At 44.0% G+C, this 26431-nt stretch overlaps 1 protein-coding gene across 2 annotated transcripts in view; it reads right to left on the reverse strand.

The window, feature by feature from the left end:
* Positions 1-14218: 14218 nt before the first annotated feature.
* LOC119960440 (SH3 domain-binding protein 4-like) overlaps positions 14219-26431 on the reverse strand; it is a 47927-nt gene continuing 35714 nt past the window's right edge. For both annotated transcript variants that reach the window (XM_038788175.1, XM_038788167.1), the window contains exons 3-4: positions 23453-23641; positions 14219-17867 (exon numbers count right to left, since the gene is read on the reverse strand). In XM_038788175.1, the coding sequence (XP_038644103.1) occupies positions 17643-17867; positions 23453-23641 (414 nt within the window). In that variant the 3' untranslated portion in view covers positions 14219-17642. The remainder of the gene's footprint in view (positions 17868-23452; positions 23642-26431) is intronic.

Here is a 26431-nt window from a genome sequence, read left to right on the forward strand (position 1 = left end):
ACAGTAATGTCACAAAAACTGCATCTCTTTGAGTTATTCTGAGATATTAGTGAAATTTGTTTTTAAAAAAACATAAAATGCTCAAGTAAAAACTGAAAATGCCAGGGAAAAGTCAAATGTCATATTGGGCTGTCAACATATCCTTCTAGTTTAGATTCTCCAGCACAGCTACCACTTTCAACTCTGGTAAAAGAAAAACACGCTATCCACAAGGAAATGAAAACAGTAAAACCTGGGAAGTGGCTGGCACTGGTCTGAACTGGTTTAGTATATGTTGAAATGGAACTCTAGCTCAGACCAACTCCAATCATTTCCAAGTTTCACTTAATTTATGTATATACGAGCTCTGTTGATACACTTAAAGGAAAGGTAAGCTTGGTACATCTGGCATTCCTCAGTCACTGACGCACGTTTGACAATTCTTGCACACAATGTGTGGGTGGGTGTGTGTGTGTGTGTGTGTGAGGCGTAGTTTTTCCACAGCACATACCTATCTCCAATCATGTGTGGCCTACTGAGCCTTCAGGCAAGGACTCTGGGCCTGTGAGGTTCCTGGCAGCCACTTGAGAAGATTTACTTTGCACAGGAAACAAAGCACTGTGCGGCAGCCTGCATTCACTCATGGCCTATTCAGGTGATACACGCAACTGGAGCTAATGAAGTAATTCCAAATGGTTTCCCTCTACTGAATATTGGCTTATGCTGACGTGCAGTTTAGCATGTTCCAGAAATACTCAGTTTCTAATGAGGCAACTGAGTATCTGCCAGCTGTCACACAGCAAAAAAAACAACAGACAAGTCCGATTCTGGAGCTTCTGGAATCTAGAACAGTGTTCTTCAAACTTTTTTTCCGGGGACCCATTTTTACCAACCGGCCAACCTTCAGGACCCAACCCGGCCAACCTTCATGACCCACGCCGGCGGATCTTCGCGACCCGCACCGGCCGACCTTCACGACCCACCATTTTCTCTTACCTTTTTTGCTGCTGATAAAAATGGAGGAAATGGTTTTGGGTCCCATTGGCCCTCGTACACGCTCCTCCAATGGAACCTGTTGGATGAAGGTGAAGCCTTCCGCTGTCGGAAAGTATGGAGTCTCCATCTGTCCAAAGTTCTGCATTTTTTCCTGTAAAATTTTATCAAACAAAACTCCCCCGAACTTGTAAAAAAAATAAAATGAATAAAATAAATGAAAAAATAAAAATTAAATGAAAATAAATGAATAAAATGAATAAAAAACCCCTGAACTTGTAAAACAAAAAGCTGCGAACGTTTAAAAAAATAGCGGCCGCACGGTGCATGTGCGCCCGATCATCGGCGCGCATGCGCATAGTTTTGCACATGCACGTCGATGATAGTATGTGCATGCACAATGCGGCCGAATGTTTTTTACATGTTCGCAGCCATTTTAAAGGCTGCTTGCAGCCGGCGTTATTAAAAGCCGACTGCTGCGCAGGGATTTGCGCTCGGGAGCACCGCGAAGGACGGCTCCGAGACCCACCCGCCACCCGTGGGTCGCGCCCCCGAGTTTGAAGAACACTGATCTAGAACATATTAATTTTCAAGGACATACATGCATTAGGAGCAGGAGGACGCCACTCGGCCTCTCGAGCCTGTTCCTTCATTCAACAAGTTCATGGCTAATCGGATTGTAGCTTCAACCCAACATTCCCACCTACCCCCCCCCCCCAAATCACTTTTCACTCCCTTGCCTATCAAGAATCTATTCTTCCAACCCGTCCCCAGGTGAGCTTCCCCCAAATTTGTCAACCCGGGGATGATCCTTCAATTTGTTACCATCTGACTGGAACATCCCCAAGTCGATGTGCCTGAGTGAGGAGGAATGAACTGGCTCCGTCTTGTGCATTCCAGATATCAGTCCGTGTAACTCCTGATCAGGAATGGAAATTCTGGAGATTTCTCACCTCACTTTCCCAATTGCATAATTGAATTTAAGTTTGGATACTGATTAAGAATGGGATATTTCTCCTTCATACATCTCAACACCACACTCCAGGAATGCCCATCAGGGCAATAGTCACAATAGGTGCTCAGAAAGGCACAACAATTCACAAAATGACATCACATTTCAAATTTATTCTCAGAAAATTAAATGAACACGTGGAAACAAATCTTAACAACAGCAAGATTGTGAATCACACCAACATGAGCCAGGATGTTAGCTGGATGGTCGCAATATGTACAGCTGGTGGTTTCATGGTGGAATTGGAAAGGAATTAATCTGAACTCCTGCTCATTATCCATTACCTCTACTGGAAACAATGGTCAGGCTTGCCTCTTGCGTTGCATTTATTAAACAGCCCCAACATTACCGGTCAGTCTTTCCTCAGTCACAGCATTCTGAAGAAGATAAGACAATGGGTTGACATTCCACTCCAGTGGCTGATATTTCACTTCAGTATCAAGGTTATGTTACAGTGTCAGAGGCGCTGTCTTTTGGGCGTGACGTTAAACCTCGCAGTCAACAGATGTAAAAGATACAACACTACTTGAAGAGCAGAGGGAGTTCTTCAGTGGTCTTGGCCAATACTTGTCGCTCAACAAAACAAATTACCTGGTCATTTAGCCCATGGCTAAAGACCTTTGCTATTTGCTGTGACAATATTATTTCAGAAAGATTGATGGATTCTGACACACAATGAGCCATTGTGTGGCTGTGAAATGTGCTATATAAGCGCAGTGGTTATTTAAGGACTTTTACAGTAAATTATATGAGTCAGAACCCCTGGCTGGGGTGGAGGAGATGAGGCAATTTCAGGATCAGTTGAGGTTCCCGTGGGTGGAGGAGGACCTGGTGGAGGGGCTGGGAGCCCCAATTGAGATTGAGGAAATAATCAAGGGGCTGGAGGGCATGCAGTTGGGCAAGGCCCCGGGGCCTGACGGCTACCCAGTGGAATTCTATAAGACGTTTTCAGAGGTATTGAGGCCACTGCTGGTGAGGACACTTACCGAAGCAAGAGAGAAGGGAGTCCCCCCCCCCCAACAATGTCGCAGGCCTCAATTTCATTGATCCTGAAACAGGAGAAAGATCCGGAGTAATGCGTGTCATACAGGCCGATTTCTCTACTGAATGTGGATGCCAAACTGCTGGCTAAGATACTGGCCTATAAGATCTATAAGGATAGAGGACTGTGTTCCAGGGGTGATAGGGGAAGATCAGATGGGATTTGTTAAGGGCAGGCAACTCAAGGCCAATGTTCGAAGGCTTCTAAATGTTATTATGATGCCCTCAGTAGGACAGGAGGCAGGGGTGGTTGTAGCGATTGATACGGAGAAGGCTTTTGATCGGGTGGAGTGGAATTACCTGTGGGAGGCACTGGGAAGGTTTGGGTTTGGTGAGAGCTTTATTGACTGGGTGCCGTTGCTCTATCAGGCACCAGTAGCGAGTGTGCGTACGAACCGGTTAAGATCGGGGTATTTTGAACTACTCCGAGGGACAGGGCAAGGGTGCCCCCTCTCCCCGTTACTGTTTGCTCTGGCCATAGAGCCATTGGCCATGGCGTTAAGAGCCTCTAGGAACTGGAAAGGGATATCTAGGAATCCAGGTGGCCCGGAAATGGGAGGTACTACACAAGTTAAACCTATCCCGGTTGGTAGAACAAATGGAAGGGGACTTTAAGAGATGGGACATGCTCCCGCTATCACTGGCGGGGAGAGTACAGACCGTGAAAATGACGGTCATCCCCAGATTTCTGTTGTCTTTCAGTGCCTCCCCATCTTTGCCCCAAGGCCTTTTTCAAGCGGGTGAATAAGATTATTTTGGGCTTCGTGTGGGCGGGTAAAACCCCGCGAGTGAGTAAGGTGTGGCTGGAGCACAGTCGGGGGGAGGGTGGGATGGCGCTGCCGAAAGTCTGCAATTACTACTGGGCGGCTAATATAGCCATGATTAGGAAGTGGGTAGTGGGGGAAGGGACGGCATGGGAGCAGATGGAGGCGATGTCATGTAAAGACACCAGTCTGGGAGCATTGGTAACAGCACCTCTGCCGTTCTCGCCGGCTCGATACTCCACAAGTCCGGTGGTAGTTGCGGCTCTGAGGATCTGGGGGCAATGGAGGAGATATAAGAGAGTGGAGGGAGCATCAATTTGGACCCCGATTTATAATAACCACATGTTTGTACCGGGTAGGCTAGATGGCGGGTTCCGGAGTTGGCAGAGGGCAGGAATTGGAAGGATGGGGGATCTATTTATAGATGGGAGCTTTCCCAGCTTGAAAGCCTTGGAGGATAAATTTAAATTGCCAGCAGAGAATGGTTTTAGGTATTTGCAGGTGCGAGACTTCCTGAGAAAACAGGTGCCGGCCTTTCCGCTGCTGCCGCCACGGGGGATACAGGATAGAGTAGTTTCCAGTACCTGGGTGAGAGAGGGGAAGGTATTGGATATTTACCAGGAGCTTTCGGAGGCGGGGGAAACTCCGGTGGAGGAGCTTAAGGGCAAGTGGAAGGACGAGCTCGGAGGAGAGAGAGAGAGGCGGGGCTGTGGGTGGATGCCCAAAGCAGGGTTAATACCTCCTCATCATGCGGAAGGCTTAGCCTGTTACAATTTAAGGTAGTCCACCGGGCACACATGACAGCAGCTAGGATGAGTAAGTTTTTCAGGGTAGAGAATAGGTGTGCGAGAAGCCCAGAAAACCATGCCCACATGTTTTGGGCATGCCCGAAGCTTAGAGAGTTTTGGCAGGATTTTGCTCAGGCAACATCCACGGTACTAAAAATACATTCAATCACAGCTCCGGGCCACTATCTGTGTGGAGTTTGCACATTCTCTGCGTGGATTTCACCCCCGCAACCCAAAATATGTGCCTGGTAGGTGGATTGGCCATGGTAAATTGTCCCTTAATTGGAAAAAATGAATGGGGCACTAAATTTATTTAAAAATGAAGGTGTTATATAAACACCCCCTATCCTCCCCGTCAATGATATAATGGACACCCCAACATTGATCATCCGGATCCCAATTTAAATATCATTCGCAGGCCTTTACTCCTGATAGTTCCCCAAACCCCATGCCCTACCCCCTTCATGCCGGTATGCTCTGAATCATGATGGTGACAGGGCACAACAATGGGTTCCTGGCGAACAGAACTTGCCAGAGATGCACAGGTGAGTACATATCACCCCCTGCCATTGGCGGGGAGGGGCGGGGGGTGTAAGAAAGAGGGTCAACCCCAGGTAGTGCCCGTTCATTTCCTTATGGCATTAGTGGGCAGTTCAGTTGGGGGAAGGGAGAAGACATGCAGGGCGGGATTCTCTCAGCCCGGGGCCAGGCCGGAGAGTTCCCGCGACCGGCGCAAATCGAGCCACGCCGCGATTCTTTGCAGAGCCGGGAATTGGCGCCATTGACGCCGGCATGGCTGGGGGCCGCTTCTACGCATCCCCCCCCCCGCCGATTCTCGGCCCGGGATAGGCCGAGCGGCCGTAGCAAAAAGCCCGAGTCCAGCCGGCGCTGTTCTAATCTGCTCTCAGCCGGTGGGACCTCGGCGTGGAAGGGTCCAGGGGCGACCTGTGGGGGCCAGAATTGCTGATCCTGAGGCCATGTTGACGCCGTTGAGAAGCGCGATGGCGTTTCAGAGGGCATCAACACTTAGCCTCAGGATCAGAGAATCCCGCCCTCTATTTTTAATTCTTTGCATTGGGCCATGAATGGGGCACACTCAATCAGATTTTGTGCTGAAGACCTGGAGTGCGACTTGAACTCACAATCTTCTGACTCAAAGGCAAGGGAGCTGCCAACTGACAAGGCTGTGGTGGGACAGGTCAGAAAATATTAAAATACACGCTTTTATAATACCCGGGAAGTGTGTGAAAGAGATGTAAAGAGCATGATGTATATAATGTATAAATCACTTATTTACTGGAATTATCAGAACAGGACAAATTCTTTGACTTTTGAAGCAGTTGGGAACCTTGCTTTTTCTTATATATATTAATGGGGCATAGATATTAATGGTGTATTGGGCACAATTTCAAAATTTGCAGATGATACAAAACTTGGAGGCACTGTGAAGAGGAAAACGTAAAAATTAAAAAACACAGAAGGCAGCACGGTGGCGCAGTGGGTTAGCCCTGATGCCTCACGGCGCTGAGGTCCAAGATTTGATCCCGGCTCTGAGTCACTGTGTGTGGTGTTTTCACATTCTCCCCGCGTTTGCGTGGGGTTTGCCCCCACAACCCAAAAGATGTGCAAGGGAGGTGGATTGGCCACGCTAAATTGCCCCTTAAGTTGAAAAATGAATTGGGTACTCAAAATTTAAAAAACAAACAAAAAAAAAGATTTAAACTAACAGACAGGTTGGTGGAATGGGAGGACAAGTGGCAGATAAAGTTCAATATAAAGAAGGATGAAGTGATCCATTTTGGTTATAAGAATGCAGAGACAATATAAAACAAAGGGAACAATTCTAAAGTGGGTGCAGGAGCGCAAGTGTGCGTAAGTCATTGAGGGTGACAGAACAGGTTACGAGCACAGTTACAGTATACAGTCTCCTAGGTTTTAGCAATAGGGCCATATAATACAGCGTTACAGCAAGAAGTTTATATTAAACTTGTATTAACACTGGTTTGGCTGCAACTGGAGGACTGCGTCCAGTTCGGAGTGCCATATTTTAGGAAAGATGGGAAGACATTATTAGAGTGCAGAAAATATTCATGGAAATGGTTCCAGGGATGAGAAACTTCAGTTACATAGATAGATTGGAGAAGTTGGGGCTGTTTTCTTTGGAGGAGGTTGAGTGGGGGTTTGATAGAGATTTTCAAAATCATGAGGATTTGGACAGAATAGAGGGATGAACTGGTTCAAGTTTCAAGTTTCAATTGGAGGACATAGTATGAATTTCTTGGCAGTTTGTAAACACAGGAAAACATGTTTATCAGACACCAGGGTCAACAAAAGTTAATAAGTTCCAACAACACAGTTACCTTGATTACAAAACAGTATTGTCGATGATGTTTTTCCATTCCAGGTATTATCCTCTATTCAATCCCAGCTAGGATGCAAATGGGACTCAGGTGGCTTCTAGATATGGCAAGCAATCCACGGAAGAATTGCAAACATCGCACACTTGTTCAAAAAAGGCTGTAAAGGATAAGCCCAGAAATCAAGAACCAGTCAGTTCAACTTCAGTGATGGGCAAGCTTCTAGAAACAATTGTTCGGGATAAAATTTATAATCACTTGGAAAAAAGAGTTGATCAGCAAGAGCTAGCATGGATTTGGAAAGGTGAAATTGTGTTCAACTAACTTGTAGTTATTTGAAGAGATAACAAAAAGGATCAATGAGGGTAACACCGCAGTGGGTTAGCCCTGCTGCCTCACACAAAACCATGCTGTCTGTCGCAAATAAGACCATTCACTTCCAAAAGTGCAGAGATCCTACCCCTGAGAATCTATCCCCACAATTTCACTAACACTGACGTCAAGCTCACGAGCCCATAATTACCCGTGTTATCCTTGCAACCCTTCTTAAACAACGGGACAGCATTGGCTACCCTCCAATCCTCTGAGATCTCCATTGTGGCCAATGAGGAAATAAAGATTTCTGTTAGAGAAACGGTCCCAGGTTCGATCCCGGCTCTGGGTCACTGTCCGTGTGGAATTTGCACATTCTGCCTGGGTTTCGCCCCCACAACCCAAAGATGTGCAGGCTAGGTGGATTGGTCATGCTAAATTGCCCCTTAATTGGACAAAATGAATTGGGTACTCTAAATTTATTTTTATTTTTTAAATTTAAAATGAGAGTAACGCTGTTGATGTGGTGTACAAAGAACAGTGCAACCCAGGACAGGCCCTTTTGTCCTCCAAGCCTGCACCGATAGACCAACCACATATATCCTTCTGTAGCCCGCCTGTTCATGTGTCTATCCAGATAAATCTTAACGGTCGCTAACCCATCTGCCTTAACCGCCTCACGTGGCAGTGCATTCCAGGCCATCACCACCCTTGGTGTAAAAAAAACTTCCCCACTGAACCTGTACCCCCTTACCTTGAACTTGTGCCCCCTTGTAATTGTCATTTCGGCCCTGGGAAAAAGCTTCCAACTGTTCACCCTATCTGTACCCCTAATAATTTTTTTTCCTTTTCTTTTAATCCCAGCACTGATCACTGCGGAATACCACTAGTCACCGCCCTCCAATCAGAAAAGCATCCTTCCATTTCTGATCTCTGCCTTCTATGACCTAGCCAGCTCTGTATCCATCTTGCCAGCTCACCTCTGATCCCGTGTGACTTCACCTTTTGTGCCAGTCTGCCATGAGGGACCTTGTCAAAGGCCTTACTGAGGTCCATATAGACAACATTCACTGCCCTACCTGCATTAATCTTTGTGACCACCTCAAAAAACTCTATCAAGTTAGTGAGACACGACCTCCCCTTCACAAAATCATGCTGCCTCTCGCTAAGACCACCACTTGCTTCCAAATGGGAGTAGATCCTGTCTTGAAGAATTCTCTCCAGTAATTTCCTTACCACTGATGTAAGGCTCACCGGCCTGTAGTTCCCTGGATTATCCTTGCTACCCTTCTTAATCAAGGGAACAACATTGGCTATTCTCCAGTCCTCCGGAACATCATCTGAAGACAGTGAGATCCTCTGCGATCTCACCTGTGGCCAATGAGGAAACAAAGATTTCTGTAAGAGAAATGGCAGGTGATAGGAACTCTAATGATGACCATGAAATCATTGTCGATTGCCTAAAAAATCCATCTGGTTCACTAATGTCTTTTAGGGAAGGAAATCTGCCGTCCTTACCTGGTCTGGCTGACATGTGACTCCAGTCCCACCGCAATGTGATTGAATCTTAACTGCCCCCTCAAGGGCAATTAGGGATGGTAATAAATGCTGGCACAGCCTGTAACCCCCACGTCCCATGAACGAATAAACAAAAAGATAAAGTTCAATGCAGAGAAGTGCGAGGTGGTGCATTTTGGTAGGAAGAACATGGAGATACAATATAAAATAAGGTCTACAACTCTCATTGAAGGTGGCAGGACAGGTAATAGTAATAATCTTTATTAGTGTCCCAAGTAGGATTACATATACATTGCAATTAAATTACCGTGAAAATCCCCTAGTTGCCACACTATGGCATCTGTTCAGCGGTGAAGAGAGCAGTTGATAAAATTTATAGTGTTCTGGGCTTTATTGATGGGGATATAGCGTACAAGAGCAAGGGGATTATGCTGAACATATAGAAGACCTCAGCTGGAATAATGTGCCCAGTTCTGGGCCCCACACTATAGGAAGGATGTGAATGCATTGGAGAGCAGAGATTTACAAGAATGGGTCCAGGAATGAGAAACTTCAGTTATAGGATAGGAGCAGAGGATAGACTGGAGAGGTTGGGACTATTCTTCTTGGCAGAGAGGAAGGATCAGAGGAGATTCTATAGTGGTGTTCAAAATCACGACAGGACTGGACAACGTAGATAGGGAGAAACTGTTCCCACTCATAAAAAGATCAAGAACAAGAGGGCACAGATTTAAGTGATTTGTAAAAGAAGAAATGTGATAAGAAAAACTTTTTCACAAATCGAGTAGTTGGGGTCTGGAATGCAATGTCTGGAAGTGTGGTGGGGTAGGTTTAATCGAGACTTTCAAGAGGACATTAGATGATTATTTCAATAGAAACAATGTGCAGGGGTAAGGCGAAAAAGGCAGGAGAATGGCACTAAGTAATGCTCATTTGAGGGTCATAGAACATAGAACATAGAACACTACAGCGCAGTACGGGCCCTTCGGCCCTCGATGTTGCGCCGACCTGTGAAACCATCTGAAGCCTATCTGACCTACACTATTCCATTTTCATCCATATGTCTATCCAGTGACCACTTAAATGCCCTTAAAGTTGGCGAGTCTACTACTGTTGCAGGCAGGGCGTTCCACACCCCTACTACTCTCTGAGTAAAGAAACTGCCTCTGACATCTGTCCTATATCTCTCACCCCTCAATTTAAAGCTATGTCCCCTCGTGTTGGTCATCACCATCCGAGGAAAAAGACTCTCACTGTCCACCCTATCTAACCCTCTGACTATCTTATATGTCTCTATTAAGTCACCTCTCAGCCTTCTCCTCTCTAACGAAAACAACCTCAATTCCCTGAGCCTTTCCTCGTAAGACCTTCCCTCCATACCAGGCAACATCCTAGTAAATCTCCTCTGAACCCTTTCCAAAGCTTCCACATCCTTTCTATAATGTGGTGACCAGAACTGCACGCAGTACTCCAGGTGTGGCCGCACCAGAGTTATGTACAGCTGCAGCATGACCCTGTGGTTCCGAAACTCAATCCCCCTGCTTATAAAGGCTAGCACACCATATGCCTTCTTAACAGCCCTATTAACCTGGGTGGCAACTTTCAAGGATTTATGTACCTGGATGCCGAGATCTCTCTGTTCATCTACACTACCAAGAATCTTGCCATTAGCCCAGTACTCTGCATTCCTGTTACTCCTTCCAAAGTGAACCACCTCACACTTTTCCGCATTAAACTCCATCTGCCACCTCTCAGCCCAGCTCTGCAGCTTATCTATGTCCCTCTGTATCCTATAACATCCTTCAGCACTATCCACAACTCCACCGACCTTCGTGTCATCTGCAAATTTACTAACCCATCCTTCTACACCCTCTTCCAGGTCATTTATAAAAATGACAAACAGCAGTGGCCCCAAAACAGATCCTTGCGGTACACCACTAGTAACTGAACTCCAGGATGAACATTTGCCATCAACCACCACCCTCTGTCTTCTTTCAGCTAGCCAATTACTGATCCAAACCGCTAAATCACCTTCAATTCCATACTTCCTTATTTTCTGCAATAGCCTACCGTGGGGAACCTTATCAAACGCCTTACTGAAATCCATATACACCACATCAACAGCTTTACCCTGATCCACCTGTTTGGTCACCTTCTCAAAAAACTCAATAAGGTTTGTGAGACATGACCTACCCTTCACAAAACCGTGTTGAGTATCGCTAATCAACTTGTTCTTTTCAAGATGATTATAAACCCTATCTCTTATAACCTTTTCCAACATTTTACCCACAACCGAAGTAAGGCTCACAGGTCTATAATTACCAGGGTTGTCTCTACTCCCCTTCTTGAACAAGGGGACAACATTTGCTATCCTCCAGTCTTCCGGCACTATTCCTGTCGACAAAGACGACATAAATATCAAGGACAAAGGCTCTGCAATCTCCTCCCTGGCTTCCCAGAGAATCCTAGGATAAATCCCATCTGGCCCAGGGGACTTATCTATTTTGACATTTTCTAAAATTGCTAACACCTCCTCCTTTTGAACCTCAATTCCATCTAGCCTGGTCGACTGAACCTGAGTGTTCTCCTCGACAACATTGTCTTTCTCCAGTGTAAACACTGACGAAAAATATCCATTTAATGCTTCCCCTATCTCCTCTAATTCCACACACAACTTTCCACTACTATCCTTGATTGGCCCTAATCTTACTCGAGTCATTCTTTTGTTCCTGATATACCTATAGAAAGCCTTAGGGTTTTCCTTGATCCTATCCGCCAACGACTTTTCGTGTCCTCTCCTTGCTCTTCTTAACTCTCCCTTTAGGTCCTTCCTGGCTAACTTGTAACTCTCAAGTGCCCTAACTGAGCCTTCATGTCTCATCCTAACATAAGCCTTCTTCTTCCTCTTGACAAGTGCTTCAACTTCCTTAGTAAACCACGGTTCCCTTGCTCGACAACTTCCTCCCTGCCTGACAGGTACATACTTATCAAGGACACGCAGTAGCTGTTCCTTGAAAAAGCTCCACATTTCGATTGTACCCATCCCCTGCAGTTTCCTTCCCCATCCTATACCTCCTAAATCTTGCCGAATAGCATCATAATTGCCTTTCCCCCAGCTATAATTCTTGCCTTGCGGTATATACCTATCCCTGCCCATTGCTAAAGTAAACATAACCGAGTTGTGATCACTATCCCCAAAGTGCTCACCTACATCTAAATCTAACACCTGGCCGGGTTCATTACCCAGTACCAAATCCAATGTGGCCTCGCCCCTTGTTGGTCTGTCTACATACTGTGTCAGTGTAGACATGATGGGTCAAATGACCTCTAACTGCACCAACAATTGAGAGATTTTTTTTTTCCAGGTTACGGCCCAGTTAAGACAATAATCTATCCTATACGCACTTAAATTTACATCATCCACATAAACACTTGATTTGTGAAAGTCCAGGAAACTCTGGTTTATTTTAATGTCTGTGTTTAAAGTGTTGCAAGAATCAGGAGTCAATTTTATCTCTTCATAGACTAGTTCCAGCTTTGTTTTATTTTTAAGATACGAGTTGTACCAAATAATAATTAAAATGTGCATTTTTGAACCTCCGCATAAGCCTGAAGTGGGTGTTCAGTATTCACATATTGACCCAGTGTTTTGGTATTCTCTATCTTTTGGAAGGCCAGATGATGAGCACCTTGTATGATTTTCAGCCTTGGATAATATAATTAGAGTCATTGTCAAGCCTGAGTAAATATCTGAAGCACAGCACTTAAAAAGGACTTTGTTTTCAGTTCACAGGCGACTCATGCTTATGCAAACCAATTATTATTTTTGCAGGATACCCAAAACAAAACTGTTGAGGAAGACGTGCAGCATTTGAAACCCTTCTCTGGTTTTGGCAGAAGATTTGTGCATGAAGAGGTCAGAGAGTTATCCGAAGAACAGTCCCTGCCATCAGTCCCCCCTCATTCAAGATATCGACCTTGTGGGATTGAGCGTACAAAAAGTCACAGAATGAGGGGACACATCAAAGTATTTTTGGATAGGTACGAGATGCAGCAAAACATTTTCAATGTTGAAGACAACTGAAGTGGGATTGCACAAAAATATTAAAATACCAGGTTCCTTTTAATACAACGTCAGAATCATGCCAAAATGGCACAATAGCAAACTACTTGGCAGTGAAAGGCCCTATTTGAGGGGGCATGTGTCGTAATAAAGTTCACAAAAGCGAGAAAGGCAAAAATACAAGATGGTTTTTATTGAAAAATGATGTTTAAAACCAGACAGGAAGTGTCAATATAACTAGAAATTACTTTTCATAAATACACAGAGCAATGGAAAGCAGTAGTTTTAAAAATACAGATATAAGGCAATCCATATCGTCAAACAGCAGCCTCTAATACCAGTCAGCATAACAACAGTTTGTTGTGTGGTAACGTGGCAGCAACTTGCACACGGGAGCATGTGGCAGAAAGTGCACAGAGCTGAAGATCCATATTAGCTTATTGACTGTTAATTATTTGGTGACGTAAGGAAGTGGATGGAAAAGGAAACGGTGGCATCACTTTTGTTAAGACTGAATTAAGAGAATATAACATGGGTCATTAAAATGGGAAGACATTGAGAGTTCATTGTGAAGCTATCAGATCATTGCAAATTACTTGCCACCTCAAACTGAGACACATACCTTCAAACATTTGTTTTTATTCATTCATGGGATGTATCGTGTCACTGGCAAGGCCCCTCCCTTGATAAGGTGGTGTTGAACTATCCTTGAACCGTGACAGTCCATGTGGTGGCACCTACAGTCCTGTTGGGGAGGGGGTTTCAGGATTTTGATCTTCAAACTATGGGAAACCGTCATGTTCTCTCAACCAACCGCAAAAAAAAAATCAATCCTATTTTCAGAGTGCAAGTAGCAAAAATCAAGACTATGTTTGTACACTAATTTCCAAAATACATATTTTAAATTTGGGATGGTTGTTGATGGATGGTGACAACTGCAAAGAGACACAACACATGGAAAAAAAGAAAGGTTTTGCATAAGGTTCATCAGTTCTGGATTAAGGTGTTTTTTGGTATGCAAACCCAGAGACTATCATTAGTGTGATCTGATGTCAGTGCACTCGAGCAAGAATGGTAAGCAAGCAAGCATAATCTTGTATCTTGCTAAAGAACAGAATATCATTCTAAGACATGGCAGACTATGACGGTGTGCACTTGTGATATATGGGTCAGTTGTACCTTATCTATAGCATTAAAGTAAACACAGAAAATAAAGGCAAATTACAAAAACTTGGCCAGAACTGCAGACATGTTACAAAGCATTAAAATTTACATGAATTTACAATCCACAGGCAAATGAATCTCAGGGTTAAAACGTCAAACATTGAACATGTCAGAATCAAATGATCAGTTTTGCAAGAATTAGGAAGGGGTTGGGAGCCCGGGGGGGGGGGGGGGGGGGGGGGGGGAGAAGAAGAAGAAGAAGAAGAAGGAGAGAGAGAGAGAAAGGAGAGATGGGAGAGAGAGAGAGAGAGAGAGAAAAAGAGATAATGCATTCTGCAATTGTCAGAAGATAGATTTCACAAAGGGCAGGAATTCAATCAAACTGTCTCAACTAAACAGTCCTATCACTTTCAGAGCTATCTATTCATTTCAGGGACATCTTTACTGGCCATGGCATCATGGGATTTAGAAAAGCAAACTACTTACTGTTGTTTCTTTCCAATTCCAACATTAAATATTCTAGTAAAGCTGATCGCTGGGATTGTCCAATTTCAGAGTTCACTTAACCAAGTTAGTGGAAGATATCTGATATCTGTTGATCAATCATCTACAGCATATAACACTGTCAAACTGTCAGAGGAACAACTTTTCCATAGGCTGTCAGTCTGAAGACCTAGCTGAGTGGGGCTGTGAACTTTGGGCCAATTTCAACCTTCTCCTAAAATACATTTATCAATAATTCAAAAAGATTAAGCAAATTCAGAATGTGGGTTCAAAATAAACACGAGGAGTGAGAAGCATTTTATGGCAGTGAGGAAATAAACCCAGAATATTACTTGGCCAGTCAGACTGGTGGATCAAGAACAAAAAAAAACTAAATTAAAAAGTGTTTTAAAAACAGACCATAGGAAAGAAAAGACTTCGCAAATGTTAATCATGCTTCGAAGTAATGTTTGACATTTATTCAAACAGTTCAAGGGATTCAAGGTGTGGACGAGTACGAGTGTGGGTTATTTGAGAAGCACCAGGGTGATGAATTTATTATTACTGTATTGATAGAAGTATATTGTATATTATTTAAACATCAACATTCATAAATATACAAATTCCCTTTACAAATGAAACAGATCTCAAACCGTGTCAGCATTTTTTTTTAAATTTAAAAATTAGTTTACTTAGAAAATCAATGTTTAGTGTTCAGATATATGCAGCAAATCTCCCACTGATCTGGACTCCGGACTGGACTAATTAAGTATTTTTTTTAAATTGTCACCAGCTGTAACTGAAGTTCACACTGAGTGGAGTGTCACTTAATCAACATCAATATTCGGAGCCATTTTAGGAGTCAAATATTAATAGGTGCACCAATGAAGAGAAGAAAAACTATGAAAGAACTTCTGGATACCCGTTCTTAACCTTGCACCCAATACTAAATACATTCAGGCAGAATTACAAAAGCTGGAGTTAGGGAGCTCTCATTTTTGTTCTACGGAGGCCGCCCATGCCGATGGCCATCAACGAAACCCAGAGAACAAGCACTGGCTGGAACAAAGGGAGGGACTTGCACAGAATTCCAGATTCTGTATGGTTGATGAGAGACCAGCTGGGGAATGTATTTTGAACTCTACATTCTGACATGTCCAACGTACATTCCACAAAATATTGTGTGTGAAAATGGCGTGGTGTGTCAAAGCAGACACCCAACTTATGCGACCCCCACGTCAGCGACGTGAAGAGTAAAACCACTGAAGGTAAATCCCATCACACACCAATCTTCCACATTCCAACTGGACGCAAAATGAGCATTAAGTCGGCATGATTCCCTTATTACAGCAACTGAAAGAGGGGGATATTTTGAGACAGGTACAATTTGGCGATGCCGAGTAACAAAAAGGAAAAGGTACTAAAAAATATTAAATGCCGCCAGTTCATTTAGAATATTCGATAATCAGAGTTTTTGAAGTGAGTGATTAAATGTCTAAAGTGAAGACTGGAGTGGGGATATTACCCTGCCCAATAAACCTCAGTTATTCCCAGCTAATGCAGTTTGCTTCAAAAGCATTAACATTAACTCTTTTTGGACAATGAATGAGAGAATTCTTTTTAAGATTCTGCTCTTAAAGTTTCTCCGTTGAACAAGCCCAAGTGTTTACCATATCATGCATTGCTGTCAACCTTACTGAAGACAGTCAGTCCAGTCTATGACAGGGTTGTTCAAAATGATTACACTGCATTCATTAGCCCCATTTCAGTTAGTGAACAGTGAAACACCAGCACACGCACAAGTTCTCACATTTAAATCCGACAAGCAGCATCAGGCAGTAACAATCCACCAACTGCGACAACCCACATTTTTGTGTAACCCATCCCACGCCTCATCCAAAAACCATTAAGAAATTGTGACCTTCAAAACAGAATTCCAAATAAAATAGACCCTCGGCAGTGTAGGTGGGTTACAGAAAGGTGAAGTAAGCATGTAATGAATCAGGCTAACAGATCGCACTAAGAGGTAGACAGGAGATGCACTAATATCATAGAATTTACAGTGCATGAGGCCATTTGGCCCATCGAGTTTGCACTGGCCCTCGGAAAGAGCACCCACGAGCCATCTCTGTGTTAAATGCACTGTGGAGAGGGCTGACTGTGTTCTCACCGTATTTTCATCTTTCAATGTGCTGAATCATCTTCCCTAGTCTATCCCTGACCAGCAGCATTTTCACTAACTTTTCAAAAAAACCAAAGCTCTGCTTCCTGAAACTGGAGGGAAAACACTCCCGTAGCTTGGCAACTGTTGAATAAACTGAATGGCACTTTTCAGTGGTTTACCAAAGTTTCAGAATGCAATAGCTGGGAACAGTTCCCCAGCTCAAAGTGCAAGCATGTCTCAACATGTCCCTTTGCAACCTTTCGACTCTCAGTCTTATAAGGCAGAACGTCCAGGCAAAACAGCTGGGGTCACTGACCAGCACACAGGGTTTCTAATGCAAGGGAAGGGGGGTTAAGAGAAGTTTTAATGATTAAAGCAGACTCAGGGAAAAATGACATACCTGAGGTAGTTAGGATTCCTGCTGTATTTACAAAGCTTAAAAACTACATTCAGTCAATTTCCTAAGATATGGGCTGAAGAACAATTCTGCAACATTGTTTAGACCTTTGACACAGTTAAAAATAGTACCCAAAAAGTGCTATTTAAAAGGCAGAAACCATGCAGTGAAAGTTTAGCATCTCCTTACACTAAAACACTAAAGCACAATCTTTATCGATTCAAAAAATTAACAGGATTTAGTTAAAATTTTGTTCATTAATAATGGTGAATGCCCCCATACCCACCCTCCCCATATATAATTTGATTGATTTTGTGTGCAAAACAAGCTATCAGAATTCGCTCTCGAGTCACATAACGAGGTGGCACTTTTTAAGGAACCAGGCTGAATTTAGTCTTCGACGGCGATAATTTGAACAGTGAGATAAAACTGACAACCAAGTCTCTTTGCAACATAGAAACCCCACAGTGCTCCCATGTTGTAAGGTCCTGTTAGTGCAGCTGACAGTCTTGAGAAACTGGGTCCAAATGGCTTGCGTCATTCAAGGCAAAATCCATCAGTCACACTGCTGGAATCGCTCCATCTCTTCCCACAACAAACTTCCAGGTTAAATAGCAATGTCATCCTGGTCAGGGGGGCTGAAAGCTGCTGCCCGGAGAATCTCCAGGGCATAAACCAGGATCAGGGTCCCCGTCAAATGTTTCCAGCGCTTTGTGATGGGGTGCTTCATTTTGTCAAGTCCCAGGTGTAATTCCTGGATCACATCTCTGTAGCTGTCACCAATCTGTGCACTCCAGGTCAGCAAGAAGTCATAGGCTGGTTTCCACATGGCCTGGAGAAAGAGGACAATTAGTCCTGTACAACAACAACGAACTGCATTTACATAGCAGCATTTAAACATCGTGAAATACATCAATCCTTCTACTGGCAAAGGATGTTTTCTATTTTGTCAACTTTGCTTTATCCTCTTGTTCTATTGATCGCTTAAGATCTGTCCACGATCAGATTTAGCTAGTCAAACGTGTGCCTGGTCACTTGCAGGTAGCAGATAGAGGGAGACATCAGTGAGATACAAAACTTCCTAGACTGCAGTGCTTGTCTGAATCAGGTCCAATCTTGTTGCCAATAAATTTTCTTTGTGTAACAGCAGAGTGCTTCCCAATACTAACTGCACCCCGTTTCTCTGATCTCATTTAAGTGCTACGGACAGACACTTGGAAGGGGACTGAATTTTTCAACTGCATAATTAATTCTAAAAATACGGATTGGAAGCAAATTCATGGTGACCCACGTCTCCGATTCAGAATGGAAAAGAAATAGCCAAAAGCTTCCAATCATGTCTGACTAAAACCCACCAAAGCAGTTTGCCAAAGCAAATCATTTGACAATGGTGAAAGAAACTCCAGACTTTGGAAATGTGGTTATTTATCACAGAGTTACATTGGTTAGCCCAGCTGCACCCCCGGATGCTGAATGACTGAAATCTAAGGTCCAGTGTGTTGGGTAACTGGCAATAGAGGGAGGGAGGAAAATACGAAAGACAGGGTTCCTGCTCATAAACATTATTGAAGCAAGTCCCCAAGGCACTCTATCTGCTACCCTTGAATAAAGACAGCATCAGCTTGGCTGTGACTCAACAACAACTTGCATTTATATAGTGGCTTTAATGTAATGAAATGTTCCAATGCGAGAATCGGAAAATGGAGATTGGAAATGCTTTCTGTGGAAATATTGCACAATCTACCTCCGTCCAGCCGCTTCCTTTAATATCCTGAACAGTGAGCCAGCACAGAGACCAGGGTCTGAATGGCCTCCTGTCCTGTAAATGTACGATGATTCTAGGAGCACTGATATACCAGCATTACAGCTCAAACACCCCCAATTCCATACCTGTGCGAATAAGAGGATGGAAAGGAAACCTTCGTCAAATGTATCATTTTTAAAAACACCTTTTTTAAAAAAGTAAATTTAGAGTACCCAATTCATTTTTTCCAATTAAGGGGCAATTTACCGTGGCCAATCCACCTGCCCTGCACATCTTTGGCTTGTGGGGGAGAAACCCGTGCAGACACGGGGAGAATGTGCAAACTCATTTTTACAAAGACAGTTCCAACTTCCCAGTTTGAAATACTTTTGAATTAAACTGATTGTTCAATCTAAATTCTTCAAGCAGCCTGGGTGTATTTATTATTTCTGATAGAGTGCTTCCTGTTAATCTCATCTCTGTACTATAGATAGACGGGTATCACAAGGTACAATATCACTGTGTACCTGTTAGATTGAAAAATACATATATTCGGCTTTCATAATTCTGACCAAAACATAGAAATTACTCAAGCACACTTGATATAATGATGGTGCAACAGTACAACGTTTAACATGTTTTTCTGGTTGGTGATCAGTGGCTAGTGGTGTGCCTCAGGGATCAGTGCTGAAACTTCCAATTGTTTACAATTTACACGGATGATTTAGAGCTGGGGACCAAGTGTAATGTGTCAAAGTTTGCAGATGAGTAGAGCAAAGTGTGCAGAGGACAGTCTACAGAGGGATACAGATAGTTTGAGTGGGCAAGGGACTGGCAGATGGAATACAATGTTGGTAAATGTGAGATCATCATTTTGGTAGGGTGAACAGCAAAATGGACCATTATTTAAATAGTAAAAAATGGTAGTGTGTTGCTGTGCAGAGGGACCCGAGTGTCCTTGTGCATGGATTGCAAAAAGTTTGTTTGCAGGTGCAGCAAGTAATTAAGGAGGCAAATAGAATTTTGTCCTTCAATGCTGAGGTATGGAGTTTAAAAATAGGGAGGTTATGTTGCAGCTGCATAGGGTGCTGGTGAGGCTACACCTGGAGTACTATGTACAGTTTTTGTCTCCTGAATTGAGAAAGGATGCACAGGCACTGGAGGGAGTGCAGAGGAGATTCACTAGGTTGATTCTGGAGTTCAGATTTTATAGAAACATATAAAATTATGATGGGAATAAATCAAATAGAAGCAGAGAGGTTGTTTCCACTGGCAGGTGAAACTAGAAGTAGGAGCATAGCCTCAAAATAAGGGGGAGCAAATTTATGGCTGAGTTGAGGAGGAACTTCTTCACTCAAAAGGGCTGAGAATCTGTGGAATTCCCTGCCCAGTGAAGCAGTTGAGGCTACCTCATTGAATGTTTTTACGGCAAAGATAGATAAGATTTTTGAACAGTAAAGGAATTAAGGGTTATGTTGAGTGGGCAGGTAAGTGAAGCTGAGTCCACAAAAAGATCAGCCATGATCATATTGAATGGCGGAGCAGGCTCAAGGGGCCAGGTGGCAGGCTCCTACTCCTAGTTCTTATATTCTTATGTTAAATTGGTTCCAAAGCTTCTTTGTGTCATGTTGGCGCAGTAGGAGTGCTCTTCCGCAGTTTGAGTTAAGGTGCAATATTGCGACGAACATCATAAGAAACGGATTAACTGCCCATTTCTCATACTTTGCTATGTACCAAATTGGAAACCACACTTTCCCACCTATCAGTGTGTCATTGGTTACGAGCCAGTTTGGATGGCCACTTTCTGGCCCAAGGGATTTCTTGCTCTATGTGACTGGCAGACCCGCTTGTTAAAGTGGTCGGGAGAAATAGGGGAGGTTTGGCTAACATTCGGGATTTTGTTATTCATAAGTCAAGCTATCCAGTGATAAATGGTGTTGCACAAGCATAAAATTGTTTTAGCAGTGTCCCAGGAGTGGCCTTGGCCTGAGATAAGGGCCCTAGTCAGATCAGCAACAAAGAACCATCTGTACTATACCTCACACAGCTCATCTAGACAACAGCTGATTGGATCTCAGTAATGGATGTTTGTAATAAACTTTTTAAAATAAACTTAAAATTACTTTTTCCAATTAAGGGGTAATTTAGCATGGCCAATCCACCTACCCTGCACATCTTTGGTTTGTGGCGGTAAAGACCCACGCAGACACAGGGAGAATGTACAAACTTCACACGGGGCTGGGATCAGACCCGGGTCCTCGGTGCTGTGAGGCAGCAGTGCTAACCACTGCACCACCATGCTGCCTAGCTGTTTGTAATGTTAATGCAATGGCTAAACACAGCTGTATCAGATAGAACAGTGAATAGTTTGTGTAAAATAGAGCAATCCAAAAAACTTCAAAATTAATCTGTGTGCCACAATCTTCCAAGAAAATAAACACATCTTCAATCATTCCACTTTTGCAGTGTTTAATTTCTTTTTTTTCTCTGTCTTCTCTCAGATGTACACCCCACCGCCTTCGGGAAGGTGATAGTAAATCTGATCTCCCTCCTCGCACAGACAGCACGGTTTCCTATTTAGAACCAGCGTGCAAAGAACTTGTGACCACTTATTCCTGCTTTCAACACTGGACTGAAGCCAGAGTGTGGGGCTTGTGACAGGCTGAGGGAAAGATTGAGGAAGCTGTAAACTGGATACATTCGAACTGGGGGAGGGGGGGTGCTCCCTGTAAATGGTGAAAACCTTTAAATCTCAAGCCCATTGAGTCTCTGATAACACAAAGTACACAGGTGAAGTTTTGTCCAGAGGCCGGAAGCTCAGTCCGCATTGAGAATGTGCAAGATCCTCAATTTCACTGGAAGAGAGAACCCCGAACAGCCTATTATCTCCAAATCAGGTTTCCATCTCCACTCAGAATAGGGAGAAGGGGCACAACCTAGAAAAAAGGGCCGAAGCATCCAGGACTGGGTTTGTGAAGCCTGGAGGAGCAACGCCCGTTTCTCTTGGCTCCGTGGAAATGAAAGGCGGCAGCTGTTGCTGGTTGGAAACAGGCACATCACTCTGGGACAACAGGATCCTAACCTGCATTTTAAACTGGCCCATTGACCAACTCAGAAAATGTTGCAGTTCCCCAACAATAGGTCCAGGAGAACAAGCCCTGCAGTTACAGCAACAATGGGTCACAGTTTTGGTCAGTTTCTACTGGACAGAACTATGGAAAACTCAACCACCAGCTTCAAAAATAGGAACGGGAGAAATAGTGAACGTTCAGCCCATTACTCTTTGCAACAGATAAGTTAACACTTAGACTGGGATGCGCAGAGCATAATTCCAAATTTGTGGGTGACATAAAAGTTGAAAATATAGGATGATTGTGATAAGACTTCAAGAGAAATGGATAGGTTGGCAGAATGGGCGGGGGGGGCGTGGTGGGGGGGGGGGGGGCACACATGTTGCAGATGAAATTTAGCGCAGAGAAATGTAATGTTATATACTTTTAGTAGGAAGAACACAATATAAATTGAAGGGTAGCGTTCTAGGAGCAGAGGAAACTGGGAGTGCCGTTGAAGGCGACCAGATTAGGTCGTGAAAATGGTCAACAAGGCACATGAGGTCTCGAGCTTCGTAAATAGAGTCATGGAGCACACCAGTATGAAAGTTCTGAACAACCTTTATAAAACACTGGAGTTAAGTGCAATTCTGAGTCCAAATTTCAGTAAGGAGTAGAGAGGGTACAAAAATATTCATGAGAATGGTTGTAGGGATGAGTAACTTCAATTATGTAGGAGGCTGCTCTCCTTAGAGAATAAGAGGCTGACAGGTTTGATAGAGGTGTTCAAGATCATAAGGGCTCTCCACCGAGCAAACAGGGACAAACTTCCCATGGAGAGGAGGGTTGCAAACCAGAGGACAGCAATTTAAGGTGAATGGCAAAAAGAGCCAATGGCAAGAGGTTTATTACACAATGAGTGGGTAGGATCTAGGGTGCTCTGGCTGAGAGTGGGGGAGGCAGGTTCAATCGTGGCTTTCAATAGGAAACTATATAGTCATTTGAAGAGAAAGATTTTCAGGCTCTGGTGAAAGGGGAGGGCTGTGTTCCTCTTGCAGAAAGCCATCATACACAAGATGGGCCAAATGGTCCCCTCCTGCACTGTTACCAACCCATCACCTGGAGCTGGAGAGAGGCAACTAACACTTGGGAAAACGGCAAAAAATGCAACATTAGGGAGAGCTTAAGCGTGAAGAAAAGTGATTTTGGGAAGACTAGGGGTCAATCTATTGAGGGATAAATAAAAAAGGGGTTTCAATTAAGCAAATTAAAAGACAATATTTCTTTCCACTGATGATTTGACAATTAGACAACATAAAGCTAAGATAGTTTGTAAATGTTCAGAGAGGTCAGAAGATTTAATGATGTGGAGATGCCGGCGTTGGACTGGGGTGAGCACAGTAAGAAGTCTTACAACACCAGGTTAAAGTCCAACATGTTTGCTTCAAACACATTAAGATTTAATGAAAAATGTAGAATGCTGTTTGTTCGGATCTACCAGAAACAGACTCAGGATCGCCGACAGCTTTTAAAATGGGGCGTTGATAGGTCCAGTGCTTCAAGCTCCAGTCGGTGTGCACTGACCTAGACTCTGCTATACTGTCACAGGATGAATGACCTCACCTCATTTTCAACAACCCCGTTCTTGTCTCTGTGGGGAGCTTCGTAAGCCTCCATCTGTTGCCTGGAAACTTTGGCCAGCTTCTCGGCCAGTTCCCTCCATCTCGGGGCCACTTCAACAGCAGTGGTGAGCAGTACAAAATCCTGGATAAGCCTGGCCACCAAACCCTGGCAGTCCAATTTCAACAAGGCCTGCAGGCAATAGAAAGGGAAACGTTCAGAACGCTGTAAATGAGATTAGGGCAGGGAAAGGCCAACTGGCCCATCCAGCCCACACTACACAATATCTGGAGCATCGTGTGTTTTCTCCTTAAACCGTCCCCCACCCACCCCCTCTACCTTCCGCAGTCGATTATTCTCCCAGGAGCGGCAACAAATAGCGGGGAAAAACACGACTAATGGCCCAAGCGTCTTCAACTTCTTCATCAATGACCTCCCTCCCATCATAAGGTCAGAAGTGGGGATGTTTGCAGATGACTGCGCAATGTTCAGCACCATTTGTGACTCCTCAAATAAATGAGGCAGTCCATGTCCAAATGCAGCAAAACCTGGACAATATCCAGGTTTGAGCTGATATGTGGCAAGTATCATTTGTGCCACACAAGTGCCAGGCAATGGCCATCTCTACAAGAGAGGATCTAACCACTGCCCCATGACATTCAAAATCATTACCCTCGTTGAATCCCCTATAAACAACATCCTGGGGGTTACTATTGATCAGAAGTTGAACTGGACTAGCCACATTAATACCATGGCTGCCAGGGCAAGTCAAAGACGAGGAATCCTATGACGAGTAACTCACCTCCTGACCCCCCCCAAATCCTGTCCACCATCTACAAGGCACAAGTCAGGAGTGTAATGGAATACTCTTCACTTGCCTGGATGAGTGCAGCTCCAACAACACTCAAGAAGCTCAACACCATCCAGGACAAAGCAGCCTGCTTGATTACTCCCTCTTCCACAAACATTCAAACTCTGCACCATCGATGAACAGTGGCAGCTGTGTGAACCATCTACAAAATGCACTGCAGTAACTCACCAAGGTTCCCTAAACAACACCTTCTTAATCCATTACCATCTAGAAGGACAACAGCAGCAGATACCTGGAACCCCACCACCTGGAGGTTCCCCTCCAAGTCACTCACCACCCTGACTTGGAAATCTGAAATGAAATGAAAAGAAAATCGCTTATTGTCACAAGTAGGCTTCAAATGAAGTTACTGTGAAAAGCCTCTAGTCGCCACATTCCGGCGCCTGTTCGGGGAGGCTGGTACGGGAATTGAACTGTGCTGCTGGCCTGCTTTAAAAGCCAGCGATTTAGCCCTGTGCCAAAATAGTCGCCACTACTTCACTGTTGTTGGGGCAACATCCTGAACTCTCTCCTAACAGCACAGTGGGTGTACCTACAGCTCAAGGACTGCAGTGTTTCAAGAAGGTAACTCACCACCACCTTCTGACGGGCAACTAGGGAGGTGCAATATATGCTCGCCTAACCAGCGACGCCCACATCCCATAATTGAATTTTAAAAGAATAAATAAAGGAATAAATACAGAGGAAGATTCCTCTCCACCTCTCTTAGATGATCGAAACTAGTCTGGCAGATCGCATGGTCGTCTGGAAAGACACTGACTTTCTTCACAAGACCGCCTTTGCCCTAGTCAGGAACTAGTCTCCAACTTGCTCTGAAAGAGATTTAGTGTCAGGCACACGAGCCAGCAACACGTTGCAGAGACTCGCTGTTCTCTGGGAAATGAATCACCTAACATTCCGTCTGTTCCGAATATCGCACAATTTAAACACATTGGATCCTCCTCAACCTGTTAAACTGGAATAACCAATCACTCGAGACACCATCCAGAACTTTCATTATTTTACATACCTCTATCAAGTCACCTCCAAGTCTTTAAAAGCAAATTACTGCGGATGCTGGACAATCTCAGCAGGTCTGACAGCATTTGTGGAGAGAAAAAGGAACTAACATTTTGAGTCTGGATGACTCTTGGGTAACAAAGTCATCCAGACTCAGAATGTTAGCTCCCTTTTCTCTCCACAGATGCTGGCAGACCTGCTAAGAATGTCCAGTATTTTCTGTTTTTACCTCCCAAGTCTACGGTTCTCCGGAAACATAGCAAGGTCCTTGAGCATGAATAATTGAGGCGCTTTAGGTGAGGAGACATTTTTTTACCTCCCCAAGTCAATAAATTCACCCATAACATAAGGAGGATCAATTCTGGGCCCTGTGCTCAGGACTACTGTCTGACCAGTCATCTGCACAATGTCTAAATAACGTCCTTTAATTTTGACTGAAAAGCTCCATTCATACAATCCAATAACCCGATACAGACACAATTTCCCAAATCTGACTGTCCGAAAACAACAAAGTTCTGAAAATGTAACGTTTTTCTCTCAGCTCACAGAACACAGAGAAAGGAGGTGGAAAAGGATAATTGCAAAACCTTTGCGATCCCACATGTGGTGATATGGGAGCATCCAAACCACTGAACAGTATTTGACACCCTCACTCTGAAGCCTGGATGTGAAATACGAGGAGCTTGCCCTTTTTAAGAATATAACATTAGGTTAATACAGATGGCTAGGAATGATTGCTGACCTCAGAAACAAACGGTGGAATAATCTCAGCCCAGTTCAGAAATGTGAAAGTAAAGTGCGGACTCTTTATCACCTGCCTACTCTTAGCTGATCCAATGGGTAATCCGAAATCCAGGATGCTGGAATATTGTAAATTTGGTGGCTCTCTGGATGATACAATTAGAGACCGCCCGGTTTGTGGCCGAAGGATTAAAGCCCTACAGCAGAGGTTGCTAGCATGCTAGCCTTAGAAATAGCTGTTTCGATAAGAGCTTGATGCCAAGAAGGCTTCTCAGCTCAGAGAAAGCGCAAGGATCCACAAAACATCTACCACCCAGAGAAAGTCTATCCGGCAACTGGCGTATCATTGTTGTGTAAAAACAGGCAATTCA

Source organism: Scyliorhinus canicula, chromosome 2 (assembly GCF_902713615.1).
Source record: "Scyliorhinus canicula chromosome 2, sScyCan1.1, whole genome shotgun sequence".
Classification (NCBI taxonomy): domain Eukaryota; kingdom Metazoa; phylum Chordata; class Chondrichthyes; order Carcharhiniformes; family Scyliorhinidae; genus Scyliorhinus; species Scyliorhinus canicula.